Source organism: Aythya marila, assembly GCF_965140915.1.
Source record: "Aythya marila genome assembly, chromosome: 13".
NCBI classification, from domain to species: domain Eukaryota; kingdom Metazoa; phylum Chordata; class Aves; order Anseriformes; family Anatidae; genus Aythya; species Aythya marila.
In genome coordinates, this window is record NC_139054.1 from 14,580,486 (window position 1) to 14,599,709 (window position 19,224).

Sequence of the window (19,224 nt, forward strand, 5' to 3'; positions counted from 1 at the left end):
TGTGGTGTGAAACAGTGCCTGCCTCTGCACAACCATCCAGGTTGGAAGAGACGTCCAAGACTGCATAGCCCAACCTCTGCCCTAACACTACCAAGCCCTGCACTGAACCACATCGCTATCCCGTGTCCCAGAGAGCGCCCGTCCCCAGCTCTGCCTCATGGTGACCGGGCACCGAGCCCTGGGCGTGCGGGGAGGCCGCGGGGTGAGGGGGGCCCGGCCGTGCTGCCCCGGCACCATGGGGAAGGAGGCGAGGAGCGGCTGCCCTGCCCGCTGTCCCCCCGCCTGGATGAAGCCCGTGCCTGCGCTATAAACAAACAAACAAACAAACAAATAAATAAATAAATAAGTTTATTAAGTTTATAAGTTTATTAATTAATTCAGTGGAGAACGAGGAGGAGGAGGAGGAGGAGGAGGAAGAGGGGAGGTGCCTCCATCCCCGCCCCTCCCGTGGCGCAGCCGCCATGGGGCCGGGCCGGGTCCCTCAGAGCCGCCCGCGGATTCCGCCGCTATCCCGGCGTGCCGTGCGCGCGCGGCCCCTCCCCGCCCCCTAGCGACGCGGCAGCCAATGGGAGGCCTGGGAGAGCCGCGCGGAGGGGCCGCGGCGCGGATGTTCGCTGAGGGCGGCCGCGGCGGGGCCGGGCGAGGGCCGGGGCCGGGAGCGGGGCCGGGAGCGGGATCTGGATCAGGATCAGGATCGGGATCCGGATCCGGATCCGGATCGGGGCCGGGAGGTGAGTAAATGCGGTCAGGGCCGGGCCCGGAGCGCGGAGCCGTGTCCCTGGCGGCCGGCGGGCGGCCTGCGCTGCGTCCGGGCTCGAGTCGGGCCTCGGGAGGTTCCCGGAGGCAGCCGGGGGGGCTGTGGGGGGCTTTAGGCCCGTGGGCGGCCGCCGAGCGCTCGGTCTCGGCCGGTTCGGGCGCGGCTGCGGGGCGCAAACGCGTCCCCAGCGGCACGGGGCGCCCCGCCCCACGCAGCGCCAGGAGGCCGGCATGTACAGCTGTGTACATGTACACAGACGGCTGCACACGTGTTGATTTGGTGCTTTACGCATTATACTCCAGCTTTATGCTTCTATGCTTCTTGCTGTCTTATTTGTTTTACTCCTATTTTGGTACATACCTCGAGGTCCATCTATTAGCAGAATACACTCAGATCATGCTGCACATAAATGCTTTTGTTCTTTAATGCCGTGTTTCTTACACGAACACGTCAGTCCTTGGATAGATTGCTCGTTACTCCACACGCTTCAGTCATTTTTTATCTCCCCTGTACTTGTGCAGCTGCAGTAGGTGAGCACCACGTTTTCCTGACCTGCAGAGCGTTGCTGAACAGCAGTGCAATGACAGGTAAAATGCGAAGGCGACCTGAGGTAGCTGTTTGTCCAGTAAACCTGAATTCCTTCCCTGCTACTCCAGCTTTTCATCACTTATCAGGGAGTATAATGATAAGATGAGCATAATGACTTTAAACTTAAAGTGGATAGGTTTAGATTAGGTATGAAGAGAAAAAAATACTGTGATGGTGATGAAGCCCTGGCACAGGTTGTCCAGAGGAGCTGTGGGTGCCCCATCTCTGGCAGTGCCCAAGGCCAGGCTGGATGGGGACTGGAGCAACCGTGACTGGGGGAAGGGGGTTGGAACTGGGTGATCTTTAAGGTCCCTTCCATCCCAAGCCATTCAGTGATTCTATCTCCTGCCGTCTCTGGAAGCTGAGGAGTTGTTTCCTCTGTTTCTTGTTATTACATTTGGGGCACTCAGTGATATCTAACTGCAAAGCTCTCTGTGTTAAGTTGTTGAAAGCTCCGTCTGAGCCACTGTAAGGTCAGGTTTCTTAGCTTAAGGTCATGTTTTTGGTATCAGTGACTTCAGCTCGTAGAAGGGGTGAAGTTCAGTCTCCAAGTAATTTCAAAGATAAGGTGTTGCTAGAGAGGCATTCTGAATACCTTCCAAAGATGGTGTGAGATTTCTCACCTAATCCCCAACTTTTCTGCTGACATTCTTCCAGTGCCAACGTGTTCATCCCAAAGCAGTGTTCTCCTACAACACCCAGCTGCTCTGCTCTCAGCTGAGGCTGCAGTTCTGGTCCTCACGCTGGTGCTATAGCTGTCCCTTGGCCTCTGGTCTGCTTCTATCTCTCTGCAGATGCCTTGTTTGGGGAGCAGCAGCCATCCCTATAGGCCAGGTTTGTGCAGGATTTGTGATGATCCTGGCTGCTGGCTCTGCTGGAAGCTGAGTGGCTGTTCTCCTGCAGAAGGGAAAGCTCTGGGGAGATGTTACAGCAGCCTTCCAGTACCTAACGGGGGGCTACAAGAAAGCTGGAGAGGCACTCTATCAAGGATTGTGGCAGCAGGACAAGAGGTTATGGCTTTAAACTAAAAGAGGGCAGGTGTAGGTTAGGTATAAGGAAGACATTCTATGCTGTGAGTGTGGTGAGGCACTGGAACAGGTTGCGCAGAGAAGCTGTGGATGCCCCATCCCTGGGGGTGCTCAGGGGCAGGCTGGATGGGGCTTTGGCAGCCTGGGTTGGTGGGAGGTGTCCCTGCACCCCCTGCAGCGGGTTGGGGCTGGCTGGTCTGTAAGGTCCCTTTCAACCCAAACTATTCTGAGTGTGAAGTTTCCAGGGGAATTCACTCTCCTGCTCCACCCCAGTAGGTTGGTGTCAGAGAGAGGGTCAGTTATTCCTGCATCCCTTCACTTGTAGAAACACGTTTCATCTGCTTGTGTGTATAATTCTGCAGAGGTGATAGAAATGTAAAACTGCTCTTGACAGGGATGAGTCTCTGAGCCTTTCACAGTGGCATTTTAGATCGTACAAGTGTGAGTTTGTGCGTTTGTGCAAAGGTGCACGTATTAATTTCTGGAAATACTGGGAGTGAGGTTGGCAGGGTGGCTTCTGGAGAGCTTTGTATCCCAGCTGGACGATGAGCTGTCTGGGATTAGGCGTGTTCCTCTCCGTGGGCTGCAGCTACACGCTGCACACCTCTGCTTCCAGAGTATGTCTGCACATTGCCTGGAAGTGCAGGTGTCAGCGTGGAACAACTTCTGGATGCTGTGTCATGGGAAAGGTGGTTTGGCAGAGCGATGTGGGCGTCCTAAAAATACTCCTTGCCGTGAAATATTTGGAAATTTGTCGTGGTGAAGCCATGTAAGCTTTGTGAGGACTGTTGAGGGCTTGCCACAGGGAAGCAAAGAGCAGGCAATGGTGGATGTACATGTGTAGGTACATCGTGTTTCCCTTTCTCTGTTTATAACAGGAAACAGAAAGCACGTCACACACAACTTGATCAAGTCTCCATGTTTTTGCTGCTGTGTTGGCAGTGGTTTGTGAATACATGCCACTTGAAAACACTGCAGGTGGACCTTTAGTGTTACGAATGTTGTGTCTTTGGAGGCAAAGAAGAGAGTAAGTCCTTACATCTCCTTTTTTACAGTGCCCTGCTAGAATAAGCTTGCCTGAAGTTATTTCTTTTCCACTACAAGCTTCCAGAATCCAGAAGTGGGCTGTGTGCCTTTTATCTTCAAGGATTACCAGGACTTAATCTTTTGTGCAAAGGCAACTAACTTCAGGCATGCAGATGGGGTTCGTTTTGCTGCGTGCCAGTGCTTAGAGCATTGATGTATGAAATCCCTCACGGATTCAGATTTATTACTGCTAATCAGTTCTCCAGCTGCTCTTTCACCTCCTTGCCCCACGCCCAAGAATCAGCCCATTGGTGTCAGTCACTGGAGACTGATGGTGACACATGCGGCTGCAGTTTGTAAACTGTCCTAACCTGTGCTCTTGATGCCTGAGCTGTCGTTGCCTGCTGGTGGGGAAGCGCAGCGCTGGTTTTACTGACCCACCTTCCTTTCGTGCTCAGTGGCTTTTGTGGGGCTGTACTAAGACAGGAGCCTTGTGTGGGAGCTGAACCATCCGCCTTTCAAACAAACAGATAAGCAAACTGGAAGGGGCAGGAGAACTGGCTGAAACACTGAAGTATTATCAATATCTTGCCATGTTCCTTGTGCAGTATGCAGGTACCGTGTGCGTTTCGTGGCATTCTCTTGAGTGTGCGTTTCTCTGAGGCTGTCTGGATGAGAGTCGTTAGAATAAAGGATTATGTAGAATTGACAGGAGTAACTATCAAAAGCATGTTGGTCTCTTCAGTGTGCTTAGGCAGCTTCTCTATCAAATGTGTGTCTGCTAAACTAATTGTTATAAAGCTCCAGCTGTTCACACAGGAGTACAGCAGAAAAGAGTGCACAAGCCCAACAGTAGATTTTAAACCTGGGAACTATTTCAGAAAGCAAATGTTTGGTGTTGAAATGTGACTTCAAAGCCTTGGTATCTTGATTCTCTCCTTTCCTTTTCTTGTTGTTTTCTTTTCTCTGTGTTTTCTAATTGGTTACTGTCGGTGTTCCGTACTTTTTCTTCCCAAATTTATTTCTTTAGATGTGAAAACAAGTAGTATGTAAGCAGACGGGAGTTTGTATTCTGCAATTCTGTTTCTTTCTGGGTAAGAAAAGGGACCACTGCCCAGGTTGAGAAATACGTACTTCCAACATTTGCCAATGTTGGCAAAAGGTAGGTCCGTATTTATAGCAAAGCCTGCGTCAGCCCATTTCTGTTCTTCCTTCTTTATGCTGAGGCAAGTGGGAAGCTTGGTGAATGGTATAAACTTTTATAGACCTTCTAAGTGTGCGATTAAAATACTTTTAGGTATATGAAGGTGTCAGGGTACTCATTACTACTTTTTTTTTGAGTTACAGGGGATGAATTTGTGCACCTGCTTTTCGTTAACTAATTGGATGTCAAGACATTGGAGTGCCTAAACGGCGGTAGCATGAGGTTGCTGCTAGGGCGTGCATCCTGGGTGAACTGCTCTGCCTCTAAAGCAGTGCTAGGCTTGTGCACAGAGCTTGTGCTGTCATTTAATCAAATGTTAGCGAATCCAGCAGGTAAGATTTTTGCACAAATGTTAAGTGGAAGCCCCGTTGAGGTACTGTTTTAAGGAATACAGTTTTAAAGCACACCCAGCTGTGCGCAGTCGCGTTTTGGGTAGAATTGTTGCTGGCATTTCCAGCTGTCAGTAATAAGAATGATCTGTAAAACAATGCTTTTCAGTTCAAACGAAGTTGGTTCTCTCTTTTTTTGCTGGTCATTAAGACCAATGGCCAAGTTCTGTTAGCAGGAGCGACTGGTTGGAAAATGAAATCTTGTCGAGGGGCTGGCATGAGACCCAGTGAGGATAGATCATTCCGTTCATTTATGCCTGGAACATCATGATCTTCCCTATCTCTATTCAGGCTCCTTCTAAACGTGTGCTGGGAGAGCTGCAGCTTCCATCTGTGCATGTATTTGTGTCTGATGGGATACGGATCAGAGCTAAAGCTCAATGTTAGTTCACAGACAGTATAACAGGGAATTGTTCCTGAAAGTGGCTGCTGGGCATGGCATTCACCAGTTGTAGGGTGAAAATTTTGGTATAACGAGGTTTTCCCATAATGCGTAATTCCATTATGTGAGCAACAGAGAAATGGACTCCGAGGCACACTGAAAATCTTCTCCCTGGCTTGGTTTGTTCTGGGAACAGAACCCATGCTGCAGGAGCGCAGCGGCAATGTGCTCACTGTGCTGCTTCTGTTCTCAGTAATGCTGCCTCTGTTGCCTCTTGGCCTCTGCCTTTCTTCGTCTTGGGCAAGCAAGTGACAGCTTTCCCAAGCTGGAAACTTGGGAACTTCTCAATATTTAGCGTGTTGTAACAGCAATACTGTGGGCAGGGAGGCTGCAGTAGGACAAGGGAGATGATCGTCCCCCTGCACTCAGCCCTGGTGAGGTTGCACCTCGAGTGCTGCGTTCAGCTTTGGGCCCCTCAGTACCACAAGGACGCTGAGGTGCTGGAGTGTGTCCAGAGAAGGGCTACGAAGCTGGTGAAGGGTCTAGAGAACAAGTCGAGGAATGGTTGAGAGAACTGGGGCTGTGTAGTCTGGAGGAGTCTCAGGGGAGCCCGTATTGCTCTCTCCAACTGCCTCAGAGGAGGTAGGAGTGGGACGTGGGGGTCAGTCTCTGCTCCAAAGCAACAAGTGATGGGAAGAGGAAAAAGGTGCGCCAGGGGAGGTTTAGGTTGGATATTAGGAAAAAAAAAATCTCAGAAAGGGTTGTGAAGAGCCGGGACAGGCTGCCCAGGGAAGTAGCTGAGTCACCATCCCTGGAGGTATTCAGAAGCCCTGTAGATATGGTGCGCAGGGACGTGGTGCAGGGGTAGACTTGACAGAGCTAGAATAAAGCTTGGCTACGATGATCTTAGAGGCCTTTCCCAACCTCAGTGATTCTGTGACTCATCAGCTCCCGGCTTCTTCAGCTTCTGAATATTTCTGGCTTGTGGGATTCTTGTTGGAGTCTATTGAAACAGGACAGTGGGCTTCTCTTCCAGAGCACTTGGACCACGTGGCAAGTAAGTTGTAAATGCAAAGGGTTAGCTTTCAAACCAAGGAAGTCCTTTCTTTCTATTTTCATCTTTTGAAGAGGTTTAGGCTGTGCGGAAGAGCACATACAATGAGAAGGGCAGCTCCAAAACAGTTCTGACATTGAGAAATAATTTGTTTGGCATAAAGCAATTAACTGGAGTGAGTTTTACGACAAGAGTGCAAACTTACAGTAATATTTTCAGACACAAAGCATGATTTGAAGCCATAATGTTTTCGCTCTTTAAATCTTAGCTTCTAATTCACAGTAAGGAATCTTTGCTGCCTCAGCACTGCCTCAAAGTGCATCCTATGCCTGTGAAATACCAGTTGAAAAAAGGTTATAGAGAAGTCAGTCTCTTGTGCTGGAAATCTCTGAGCTATGTACTAGTTCTGGGTTTTATTCCTACTCTTGTCCCCTCGTTGTACTGGTATCGCCGTTTTATGATTGTTCTGTAAGACGTGTCAGCTGTTGTATGGCTTGAGGTTAAAAACAAACCAAAATCCTCCAGCGGGGGGAAAATGAGGATTTTAAACCTGACCTCTTCACTGATTTACTCCCAGTGTGGTCTCACAAATATTGCAGTGGCGTGACCTCAGCCATGGCTTGATGAGGCGGTGAATCTGGAGCTGAATTCCTGGTACCAGTGCCCCCTTAATCATGCCCTGTGGGGTTATCGCTGTGCATTAATCTGACACCATGAATTTGTGCTAGTGCAAAAAATGCTGCTGCATTCACGTCTGGGGATCATGTGTTGCATCTGTTACGGATCATATCAGATTATATTTAATGGGGAGCCCATAAATAATATTTTTTTTGGGAGTGGGCTATTCGTGTGATGTCTGGAGCAAGTCCATGGTCCGTTCTCCAAGGACCGTGGTGTCTCTGGTTGTCCTTATAATGCTTTTGTTGTGTTGTGCCCACGTTGCTCACAGCCAGCGCCTGGACCTTGATATTTGGAAATGTGTTTCGTTAGGTGATGCTGAGCTGGGTGCATCCTCATCTTTTAGACAGTCATTGAGTTCAAACTGAACTTCGTTTGCTTCCCCCTTCCTCCCAAAAAGCATACAAACAAAAAACCAAACAAAACCCACCTCCATTGAACTTGAATTCGTGTTACTGTTGCCTTTAGTCTCCCACCTACCCTTCGTACAGGGGTAGCCTGCTTGTGAAGGTGGGTTTAGGTCATTTTGTGAGCACGAGGTAGCCTGTGATAGCCAGGGATGAGCGACCTCATTCCTAACATCTTCCAGTGGCATGGGATGGTGTTTTGTTTGCTTGTTTTGTGTCGTGTCTGTCTTCCCCCTTACAGAGACCACAGTGCTGTGGTGCCTGGTGCTAGCTGCTGGAGGCTTGCCCTTCACCAGGAGAGAGGGGTTTCATTCTGTCAGTTCCTGCCTTCCTCTCCTTCCCTGCTTCAGACCCTCTCTGCTTTGGCACAGGCTGCTAAGATGCTCAGAGCTCTCCCTGCTTCTCTGGCCACAGCTGTTGGAAGCTGCTTCCTGCCCGGTGGTATGAGTGAGCAGGTCAGTTTAGCTTCATATTGGTGTCTTATTCCATCTTCCAGTTTTGAGTGAATTCCCAAATTGTGAATCCCTTTGTCTTCACATTGAGAAAACCGAAAAGTTCAGCCATCATCCGTGTCTGCCTGAGCATTTATGTGATGCTGTCTGGCTATGGCTAAGCAATAGCCTCAGTCGCTGTGGTCTTTTTAAACATCTGGCAGTTCTGCACTTGATCTAACCCTAGATCACCTAGTGCTCAGGACTGGACGGGATACCTTGTTGGTGCCTTACAGCTGTTTCGATGTACAGCAGCCTAACTTTGTGGATTTTAGAAAACTTGTGTAGGAGATGGTGCTGGGAACCTAATGCTGCCACAGGAGGTTTCCTCTTGGGTGGAGGGAAACCTCAATCTGTAGCATGATGGAAAAGACTGGGGTAATGCCTGCGGTTGGTGTGGCGTAGCTGGGGTGTTGTGTCCAGCTCTGCGAGGCACTTGTGGACATAGAAGAGTGAGCCCAGTGAAGGGCCGTTAGATGGGATCGTAGATGTTAGTGAGGTATGAGAACTGGGATTGTTTAACCTGGAGAAGAGGCTCGGGGTGGGGAAGATATCTCTTATCTCTTGATAAAAAGGTAATATCTCATTTATCTCTTATCTCTTGATAAGAGAGGTAAATTTCACAGTTGCTCTTTTTATTTTCTATTTCTTTCCTGTGCACAGCCTCTCTATTTTTAACCTGCTGCATTCGTGATTTGTTTTCCTGAAGCCTTGTGACCTCCGTGATATTTTGACTTTGGAGTATTGAAGAAACAGCATTGTAGGCATCTCGCATAGTCGTGCGTGACTATTGTTGGCTGCTGCCAGCTGAACAGTGCTTGTTTTCTTGGCTGCTTCTTGCATTCTCACCTTTCAGTAGCTAAGAGAAGAGCCCCCTTAGACTCTCTGTACCCACTCTCTTGTCTATTTACAGCCATACACAGCAACTGTATTTATTAGCAAGTTCTTGGAAGTGGAATCCTCTAGAATAGAAGTCACGGCGCTGCCTGCAGCTTGCAGTGTGTCCAGGGAAAGGTTCGTATAAATGAAGCTGTTGCCATGTTTCAGCCTATCAGTGCACTGAGGCAGCATAATTGTCATCTTTGATACTCTTGCAGTTTTGCTGGGTTCTCCCAGGAACATATGGCTTAGCAGAAATGCAGCTATTTTTATCACTTCATGTTAGTCCAGATTTTTTTTTCGCATTGCCTCTGTGTTCACGGTGAGTTTGCTGAGATGAAGATAAATAAAACTGAATATTTTAGTGTCCCTTCAGTCTTGCATCCCTGCAAGTGCTAGATGAAACAAAAGGTGGAACAATGAACTCAGAGCTCAGTTAAGGGCAGTATACCTCTCTAAAACTTGCTGTGATTGTTTACAAAATACTTTTGTACCTTTTTTTTTTTTTTTTGAGAAAAAGGCCATGGTAAAGAGGCAGAAAGGGTTAGGGACACATTCTTTAGGCACATAAATGACACATAGTTGACCATCACATCATTTTTCCATAACAGATCTGTGGAGAGCGATAATTGAAGCTCAGAATTACTCTGGAATGGTTGTAATGCCTTGAACTAGGAAACACACTGCAAGCTGCAAAGCAATATTTCTTCAATCACCTTTGGTTCAAATTTGCATAATTAGCTTTTCTTCATGTATATAGTGGCTGGATGTGGTTTGTCCTTTTGTTCTGTTTCCTGATATCCCCTAGAGGGCTGTAGATGTTGCTGAGTTGATGAGGTATCTGTCCATACTGGAGGGTAGACGTCTTAGAAGTATGCACATAAATAACTGCATTGATGTTGGTGTCCTGTCCTGAACTGGGTGCTGTCCTGCTGTCCTCTGGATCTGGCGTTTGCATGCTCCGGGTGTGCAGGTGGAAGCTTGAGTGGGCAGAGAAACTGAAGCAGAGCCCTCTGTATGTGCAGCCTGATCTGAAGTAGCTGGTTGCCTGTTGGGGCTGTGTGAACACAGGTGGAGGACTTCAGCTGCGAGTCCCTGAAGCGCTTGGACATCTGTGGTGGATGGGGGGAAATGCACAAGCTGTCCCGCCAGCGAGCGTTTACTTTCCTTCTGGCAGCTTTTGTTCTGCTTGATCATATTACTCTTCCTTAACTGTTGCTCCTTCTTCACGTGTAGCGTGGTAAACACAGCATTGGGTATTTCTTGGGAAAGCCAGACTCAGCACTGAAATAACTTGTCCTGCCTGGAAACAGGGATGTTTGTGAGTGAGGAAAAACTCAAAACTTTCCGGAAGCACAACAAACATGGTGCTGAGTGATCAGCAAAGTAATTTTTAAGTAATATTCAGACTATTTGTTTCTTGGTATTTCAGAACGTGCTTTATGGCTAGAGAATATTTAAGAAGTTACCCTATTTTTAACACCTTATTCTGGTCTTTATGGGTCTGTTCGGGCCTTGACATCTCCTTCAGTTGGGAACCATCCTGGAAAGCTGGGTAACGTCCTCCAAGGATCATGGCGTAACTCCGCTTGTAAGGTGGATGATGGGCAGCTCAGTCTAAAACTGGCATCGTGTGCTATCAGAGTTTGTGTTTACAGTAAATTTTGTGTGTGGATCTAAGCCTGCCACGGTTCCATACTATGTGCTGTGTCAAGCATGTCTTAAATAGCTGTACAGCTTTTGCTCAGTACCCTCTCACTGCAAAGTAGAAGAGGAGGCATCAGTTCCCCTGATGGAGCTTTTAGGGTGGAGTGGAGGTTAGAGCAAGGGAAGCAGATGGGAGTTTTCTGTGGCACAGAAGCAGGCGAAGGAGGTCTCAATTGTTCACACCATCTTAACTGTTCTGGTTTTATATCTTACGGGGCCTGTAGGGTACCAGTTGTATCTGGGACTGGGCATTATCTTTTATTACTGTGATCCCGAAGCATCACAAACCATAACAACTGTATCTGAATGTGTTTTTGTCTTTCAGGCTTAAACCATCTGTCCTTTGATCCTGCCAGCAACAGCAAATCTTTGCAGTTCAGCAGCACGAGTGGTGCACGGGTGTTGGAAAGCCCAACTGAGAATGGAAATGATCCGGGCAAGAAGAGGAAGAGAACAAACATTCCTCCAGGTGAGCTATGTAGCAGCTCAATATTTGGCAATGGACAAGACATCTGCTTAAGTGCAGACCAAAACCAGCTGCTGTGCTAAGACGTCAATGCAGAAATTGTTCTGCATTGGATAGACGGAAATAAAGTTGTGGTCTGGTGCTGTTTGCAGTCAGACCAGTGTTTGTGTTTCCATTCTTACATGGCTTTGAATCAGTCATCTTTAGTATTTCTGTGTAAAAATGAAAGCAGTTTTGTATTTTTTAAAAACCATTGTGGAATCACTATACCTGTCCCAATAGATTTTTTTTTTTTTTCTAATTCAACAATATCTCAGTATTAAAATCATGACTATAATGAAAAGTAGTAACTTAGAAGGCAGAACAGTCTGAATGAATGGAGACATTCATGGTTAAGAGAATGTAATAAAACCAAACTTGTTGAAGCTATTATTGTCTATTTAACACTTTCCCTTGTCTGTTTTGCCCTAAGACATCTCTTTTCAGCCAAAGTAAGGCTCCTTTTCCTTTTCAGAGTTATTAAAGAAGATAGCTTTCTCATCTTCTTGGAGACATTTTCTCCAATTGTAGAACAAGACATAGCTTTAATTTCAGTTTTGCAGTGCATAGTGTGATGTGTTATAAAATCATTACCTGCCTCTATTACCAAGAAGCAACGAACATCAGGAGTTCTTTGGAGGTGTGAGAGCCTGATTGTTCTGCTTTCGAGTTCAGTTAACATATTGATGGCATGTGAGTGTCTTTCACTCCAAATGTACCTTGCAGTTGCACACCTCTCCCAGGTGTGTTACATGCAGCAAGTGTGAGACCTGTCTAGCGTGACAAAAAGAGAACTGGAGGGAATTTGCTTTTTCCCTCTGAAAAGGAGGTGATGGCTTCCACTTTTGTGCTATCAAATATATCTCAGGTGAAGTGAGACTTTGGTCAATTTGCAAGTACAGGTAATGTAAATGTAGCCAGTAGGACTGTCCCCTGTCCAAAAGCAGTCCTAAAGGACTGGCTCAAGTGGGTAGCATCAGGAATTTTTGTTCTTTTCATTATATCTCTGGACCTTTTGCCTGTAAAGAAAGAAGGACTTCTGGGTGATGTGAAGACTGGAGGCCCTCTTGGACATAGTGATCACTAATTAATAGAGTTTTTGATCCTTGGAAAAGTGAGGAGGAGGCTTAGCAAAGCTGTCACCTTGGACTTCCAGAGGGCTGACTTTGGCCTCTTTAGGAGACTGGTTGGCAGAGGCCCTTCTTCTCGCAGATAACTAGTGACAGCACTAGAGGGGATGGCCTCAAGTTGCGCCAGGGGAGGTTCAGGTTGGAAATTTGGAGACATTTCTTCTCAGAAAGAGCAGTCAGGCATTGGAATGGGTTGCCCAGGGAGGTGATGGAGTCACTTTATTGGATGTGGAGGGAAACAGGGTGACAAGACATGAGGCAAAGGCTGAGGTACTTATTGCCTTCTTTGCCTCGGTCTTTAGCAGCAAGACCAGTTGTTCTCTGTGTACTCAGCCCCCTGAGCTGGTAGATAGGGACAGGGAGCAGAATAAAGTCCTCATAATCCATGAGGAAATGGTTAGTGAACTAGTACAATAAACTTTTCTGTGCAAACAGAAAGAAAAGCATTTTGTCTTGGTGGTGGTACGTGGAAGTAATCAGCTAAAGGCATGGTTGACCCCACTAAATCACTGCACATCTGAGTACTTAACATGAAGCCAGATATTTGTATAATGCTAATGGTTCCGCCCGGTTCCCCAGGTAACTTTGCTAGATGTTGAGTAAATAACAGTGGAACTGCTGCTGCCAGAAACATTGTTCTCTGCTTCATTTCTCCTTTTAGAAGGGAAGATATGTCTTCAAATGGGAGTGGAAATAATTCTCTGCTTGAGCAGACTGGCAATCTCCAAATTCAGTGCGATTATGGCAGTTTATGCCTGCTGAACATTTGTCCCTTCTTCATAAATTCTTATTTTTAATCAGTGTTCCTTCAAGGTCCCTTAGAGCTGTGCACTGTAACAGACAAAACATAATTTATGTGCTTTTGGAAGTCAGTTCTTCCATAGACTTGCTTCCCTGAAATGTCATCTACTTGATTTTTTTTTCAGTTGGCCCTTTTCTATATGTTAGGGTCAAATCTATTTTTGTATGCTGATACCTCACAGCCTTCTTGAGTAACATATGTCCAGCAGAAAATTTAAGATATGCACTGAGCTCTTCATCACCTTTTTTCTCTCAGCAGATAGTGGCAGAAATCTAAGCCTAGACTCCATTCCGATGGGTTTGCCAATGTCAGACCCAACTGCCTGGGCCACTGCGATGAACAATCTAGGGATGGCTCCCATGGGAATGACAGGACAGCCCCTCCTGCCTGGTACGTGAGTTATCCAGACTGTGTCCACCTTTTCGTTCAAACAAGTCTTTGGGAAGAACCTGTTTCACTTTAGTTAATGTTTTTTATATGCAGTAGGCATTTAATGCATTTCAAACACAGCTTATAATGTCTACAAGTGATTTATTCAAAGGTCAGTGTTTTAAAACTGATGCTTTTATGTCTTTTTCTCCTGCTCATGTACATGTGCCAAGTAAAAGTCAGTAGAAGTCTGTACTGGGAGTGTATACAAGTTTGAGGCCAGTTTCCCATTCCCTGATGTAAGAATGGGGAAGGCTTTTGGTGTTCTGAGTAGTGTTCATCCTGATCCTTTTGAGAGAAGACTTTGGGATCAGGAGTTCTGCAGCCAGCACAAACGACTGAGAATGTTTTAGAAGGAGCACAATGTTTTTTCTGATCTGATTGCAAGAGCAGAATGCTCTGGTGAATGTGGATCAGTTCTCAAGCCTGATGATAGTTTGAGGTTTAGACCAGTCACATTTGTAGTATCTATATAAAAATAAAAAGAAGAGAGAGACGGTGGAAGCTTGAAATGCTGTGGACCATCTTTGTTTAAAGCCAGGAGAGATTAAAGTTTCAGGTGACAGTAAGAAAAAAAATGGCTAAAAATGCTTAAGAACTTACTAGCTTAATACTGTTTCTACGGATGAAGTAAAGCACGTAGTTGGGAGATGCTTTGACAGGATTGCAGTATCTAAAATGAATATACAGCATCTTTCATGACATCCAGGTAAAGCCAGTCTTTGTATTAAAGGTTATCAGTTTTCACCAAACAAAACAGCACCTGCCAGGCCTGTTTCTGAACTTGTTAGAGTCCTTGAAGACTTTTTTCCTCCTTTTTTATTTTTTCTTACAAATGGAGCCTGACTCTTCTGATTTTGCTTCTTAAGCCTCTCAGGTGCTGGTCTGTAGCCACAGGCTTAGCTTCTTAACAGGAAAAGCAGACCTCTAGGCAAGATGGCAAGTTGTCCAGCATTTGAATATTGCTGGTTGAGCAATAAACAGTGGGGGTCACCACAGATCCAAAGATCACAGGTTCTGTTTCCCTCTGTGTACACACTTTCTACCTTTCTTTACAGTGTGGTTGTTCACTACCCCACTAGTTCTTCTGCTTCTGATAATCCTATCAATTCACGCTTTTTAGGAAGCTGTAGGTGTAGGTTAATCAGGGAAACACCTGCCCGTCCTAGATTTCTTCTCCTTCCAATTCCTCAAGCTCCTCTGCTACTGTGTTCCTCCATTAGAGATTTTCTCTGATTGGCATCAATTTCCATTACTGTTAACTGACCTTGAAGGAATAACAAATTATCAGGACAATAGGAGACTGCATGCTCACATTGGTATGAAGAATTACAGAATATGAAAAAATTAATTTAGAGGCTTACAAAAGCAGTAGCAGCGAATTTACTTGTCTGTTCTGGATATGTGGCAGGTAGCCCAGAGTAGGGCTGGGAGGAAGAGCCACCGTCCTTGCCAAGGATGGTGAGCAGGTGGCTGAAGCACACCATGTTTTGCACCTTTTGCTGCCAGCTAGTGTGATTTCCCTGCAATAGCATTGTGAACCTTGCTTCCCAAAGATGGAAGACTTGGCTGTCATCAGTTCTGATGTTTAACGACACACTCTATTCCTGTTTTTTTTTCTTTGTTCTGTGTCTATTTTCTGCTGGCCAGCAGTGAAATACTCTTGATCTCATAGGTGTACGTATGCCAAACTGTGCAGAGATGACAAGCAGGACCTTTAGATTCTAACACATGGGCATTTCAGCAGCCTGCATTTTGCAGCAGATCACTGCTGCTCCCTATCCCCCATCCTCCCTCCTGCCTCAGCAGTGTGAGCTGTGGCCATTCCTCCTCCTTGCAGATGCTTTTTATGGTTAGTAGTGGGCAAGGGCCAGATTCTCCCTGCTGATGTTTCGGAGTACAGCTCCAAGAAAATAATGAGTTTCTTTGCCATTTCAACAATGATTTCTGTGGGAAGATACCAAAGCTGTGTTTATCATAGCACAAGCTGTGAAGAAGTGATGGGCTGTGGGCGTGTGCCAAAATGGCATGGCTTCATCTGTGCTTCTTAGAGGGGTACCTCAGGACCTGCTCTGTTACCTGTACCATGGGCAGGGTGTGGTTGGGATAGGCAGTATTTGTGAGAATGGCTTAAAACTTCACAGCTGGGATTGAGTTTGCTGGCGTAGGTGTCACTTCTCTCCTTTTTGGCAACAAGCATCCCATTGTAAACCTTTGAAATCTGAAAGAAGTATTGCTACTCCAAGCCTGTGAGCCAAACCCCAGCACAAAGAACGCTTGCGTGGAGGATTGCAGTAGAAGAAGCAAATCCTACCCCACGATAGCAGACATACAGGTATGTCATTGATCATTCAGCCCCAGCCTAACCCTAGATCTGAAAGTCGTACCTTGCAATCTATTTCCTCTGTAAACTAATAACCAGTGTATGTTTCAGGGGAGTTGTGTGGCACCAGCATATGTGCTGATCTTTTTTTTAGACAAGTGAAAATACTGTTTAAAATAGCTGCAAACAGTGCTGTCTGCCTGGTCTTTTCAGCAGCATAATTTCTCAAATCTACATGGAAGTTTAAATACTAAAATTCTGTAACTTCAATGTCACACATTGCAAGCCAGGTATCACAGATTAGATACCTCATTGTTAAGTGATTGTGAATAAACCAGTGTATCTCATAAGGATAAAATTCACATGTATCTTTAAATGCATTTTTTCCACAACTGGCTTCAGGAAAATTTATTTTCCCTTCTCTGAAAAGTCTGTTTCATGGCAGAGGATTTGCTTCATGGCAGAGGATTTGGGGTTGTGCTATGACACTGTTCATGTGTGGTGTGAAATGGTGATGCTTGTACTGCGAACAAAACAATGTACATAAACTGTGTAGAAATGCAGCCCCAGATAAAATATTTTAAAATACAAAGGAAAATAAAATTCAGCTACCAAACTCAGACATCCCATTTGTACGCTAAAAGCTGTCTTGCATTCAGATTATTGTTCAGCCAAAGCTTTTTCTAAGTAGTATTTGCAAAGAGAAGAATACAAAGCTGCTTGCCTGCCTAATGGATACGAATAGAATCTGAAACGATGCCAGCTTAGGATCAAAGGAGAGTGCTGCCTTGCACCACTCAGTTCTGCCTATTTGTAATTTTCATCTGTGCCTGGCAAAACAAATCTTATCTGCCTACATCTGAAAAAAGCAGCCAGATTCAGAGGTTCCGTAGTGCTCAGGATAATATATTCGGTGGTAGTGTTTTGTGGTATTTTGGGGATTGCCTAGATCCTCAGAGTTTCTTCTGCTACAGAGAGAGGAATGGTGGTAGACAGTAGAGAAGATGATGTGCACCTGCAAGAGGAAATTATTCGTGAGATCTCAACCTGATAGTACCAGCTGGCCCTGGTGGTGTCGGTTGTCTTTACAGTTTAGCTGCTGACATTCTCAAACTCGTGAGCTTTCTTTCTAAGGAATTTATGTATATGGTTTCTATTTTTGTTGCATGCAAGTATTGCTTCCCCAGGGCTCACAGCTTCAGAACAGATAAAATACCTCTTGTTTGATAATTCTCTTTAGCTTTAGTTAGCATTGGAAGTTAAATGTAAGAGCAAAGTCAGAATAAAATGCTACTTATTCAGATATAGTAAGAATACTAAATAAAGCCTAGAAACAAGTTAAGCAGAGTAAAATGTGTGTTGCCATCGCAGGTTACACTTAATGGTAAAGTATTTCCTTAAATGCTCCTGTGCCTTTTACCCAGATTTCTTCTGGCACATTCTTAGCTGCTGAAATTCCTACACTTGTCTAGTGCACCATGTCACAAGCTGTCTGCACTACTTAGCTACTTAATAAAATTGAGCTGAGTTTGCTTTTACACTGTTTCCATACATCATAGATTTTTTTACATGGGCAATATAATACTTACTGGGAAAGGTTTTGATGCTAGATAAGAGATGGTATCTATGGAGTAGAAAGGGAAATAGTTTATTTAACTGAGAAAGTCTATTTGGCTGAGGCAATTGACATAGTTGTTTTTTTTTATTTTTTCTAAGGGTATAAATGTAATTTTCTGGTGAATTATATGAATTATATCCCTCTGTGTTGTTGTTTATTCGGTTAATTTTCACTGATGCATGTGGGTGGAGTACTTAATTTGCTGTCTGAATGAACAATTGCTGTATAAGTCCAAAACTGACTCCCTAATTCTCTCCCCTGTTTAGATTTTGATCCTGCTCTTGGGATGATGACTGGAATCCCTCCAATCAACCCCATGATGCCAGGCTTGGGGATAGTCCCTCCTCCCATTCCTCCAGATATGCCTGCTGTGAAGGAGATCATTCACTGCAAAAGCTGCACTCTCTTCCCACCTAACCCACGTAAGTGTCTATTTATGTTTTATCTTCTTTCTGTCTGTATATGAATATGTGTGTATAAAAATATGTATATAAAAATGTGAGAATATGAGAGAAGAGCCCTTGCACTGCCTGGACGTAGCTGCTGTGGGGTGAGTCACCATGCTCAAAAGCATGATGCTGGAAAACAGGTGACAGAGCTGCAGGAAAAATCTGCTTTTGTCCTTGAGTGTTTGTAATTTCAATAAATAGTGTTTACAGTTCAGTTAGATTAATAAGGATTGGGATGGAAAATATTTCAGTCCCCAGAACTGGAAACTACACAGCTGAATAGTGGTGGGACATAAGTGCCAGCTGCAATATTAATACCTCTTGTCTGCTGGGAAAAGTGTTGCTTGGCCTTATCCCATGCTTGCAGCCATATGCCTCTGGGGGAGCGTTGCTGTTGCAGTTTTTTTCTGCCACATGCTGGTGCACGTGCATTAGTGTGAAGACATGCTCATGAGCTCTGTCTCCCGATCCTGAAAAATCTAAATAACAGGTGATTTCTGATCTCAGTGGTTTTGTCTCATGGAATTAAAGGAATGTTTCCTCCTTTTTTTAGGGTTCAGAAAAAAAGTCATTGATGCTAATGCTGTGGTTGTTTTGCTTTCCGCAACTATGTAGTGGCTGATTCAGAAAACAAAGCGCGTTTGACAAATAATGTTCAGTGTGGACTGCATGCTGCAGCAGAAACTCAAGAGCAGCCTTAACCAGAGCTGCAGTTACCCAGCTGTGTTCCACATGAGCATGGTGGGAGCCTGAGATAGTGAGCTCTAGCCGGTGTTCTGCAGGAATCTGCCTTCTAATGCACAGTAGACCTTAAATCCCCATAATGCTTACCATCTGGGCTCCATTGGCTATCTTCCTCATCAGAAAAAAATGAGGAGCAGACTTCCCTTTTTTCCCCTGAGATTTATTACAGGGCTATCACGATTGTGGATTCCATCTGGATAACTTGAAATTGTTCTTGAACCTTACTGAACATCTAATGACAGCTTTCAGCGCTTCTTGATGGAGGCTACCATATTGGCATGTACTATAATGGGTGTATCAGATTCCTCTTCCTATTAGTGTTGCTCCTGAGGAAGGAGCTTTCCTACCTGACTTCTTTCTGTGGTCCTTATTCTGTAGTGGGAGTCAAAGAATGTTCCTGCTGGGAACATGTCATTCTTGTTTTCTGAGTTCTAACCTAAATCACATAGATAATTACATAAACATCACTTTTATAGGTGGTATCGATCTGTGTGTGCAGGTGTAGCTCGAGTAGGTAAGTGTGAAATGTGTACAGCTGCAGTACAGAGTTTACATGTAGTTTAGTTTTGCCAAATGATGGTGTGAAGCTAGTTCCTGGTCTGCTAATTAGTAATAAAGTGTTGTGGCCATGAGA

At 45.4% G+C, this 19,224-nt stretch overlaps 1 protein-coding gene across 2 annotated transcripts in view; it reads left to right on the top strand.

The window, feature by feature from the left end:
- Positions 1 to 615: 615 nt before the first annotated feature.
- ENOX2 (ecto-NOX disulfide-thiol exchanger 2) overlaps positions 616 to 19,224 on the top strand; it is a 43,230-nt gene continuing 24,621 nt past the window's right edge. The window contains exons 1-4 of one of the 2 annotated variants that reach the window (XM_082770698.1): positions 616 to 731; positions 10,916 to 11,059; positions 13,283 to 13,417; positions 17,664 to 17,819. In XM_082770698.1, the coding sequence (XP_082626824.1) occupies positions 13,321 to 13,417; positions 17,664 to 17,819 (253 nt within the window). In that variant the 5' untranslated portion in view covers positions 616 to 731; positions 10,916 to 11,059; positions 13,283 to 13,320. The remainder of the gene's footprint in view (positions 732 to 10,915; positions 11,060 to 13,282; positions 13,418 to 17,663; positions 17,820 to 19,224) is intronic. The other variant, XM_082770699.1, reaches the window with a different exon arrangement.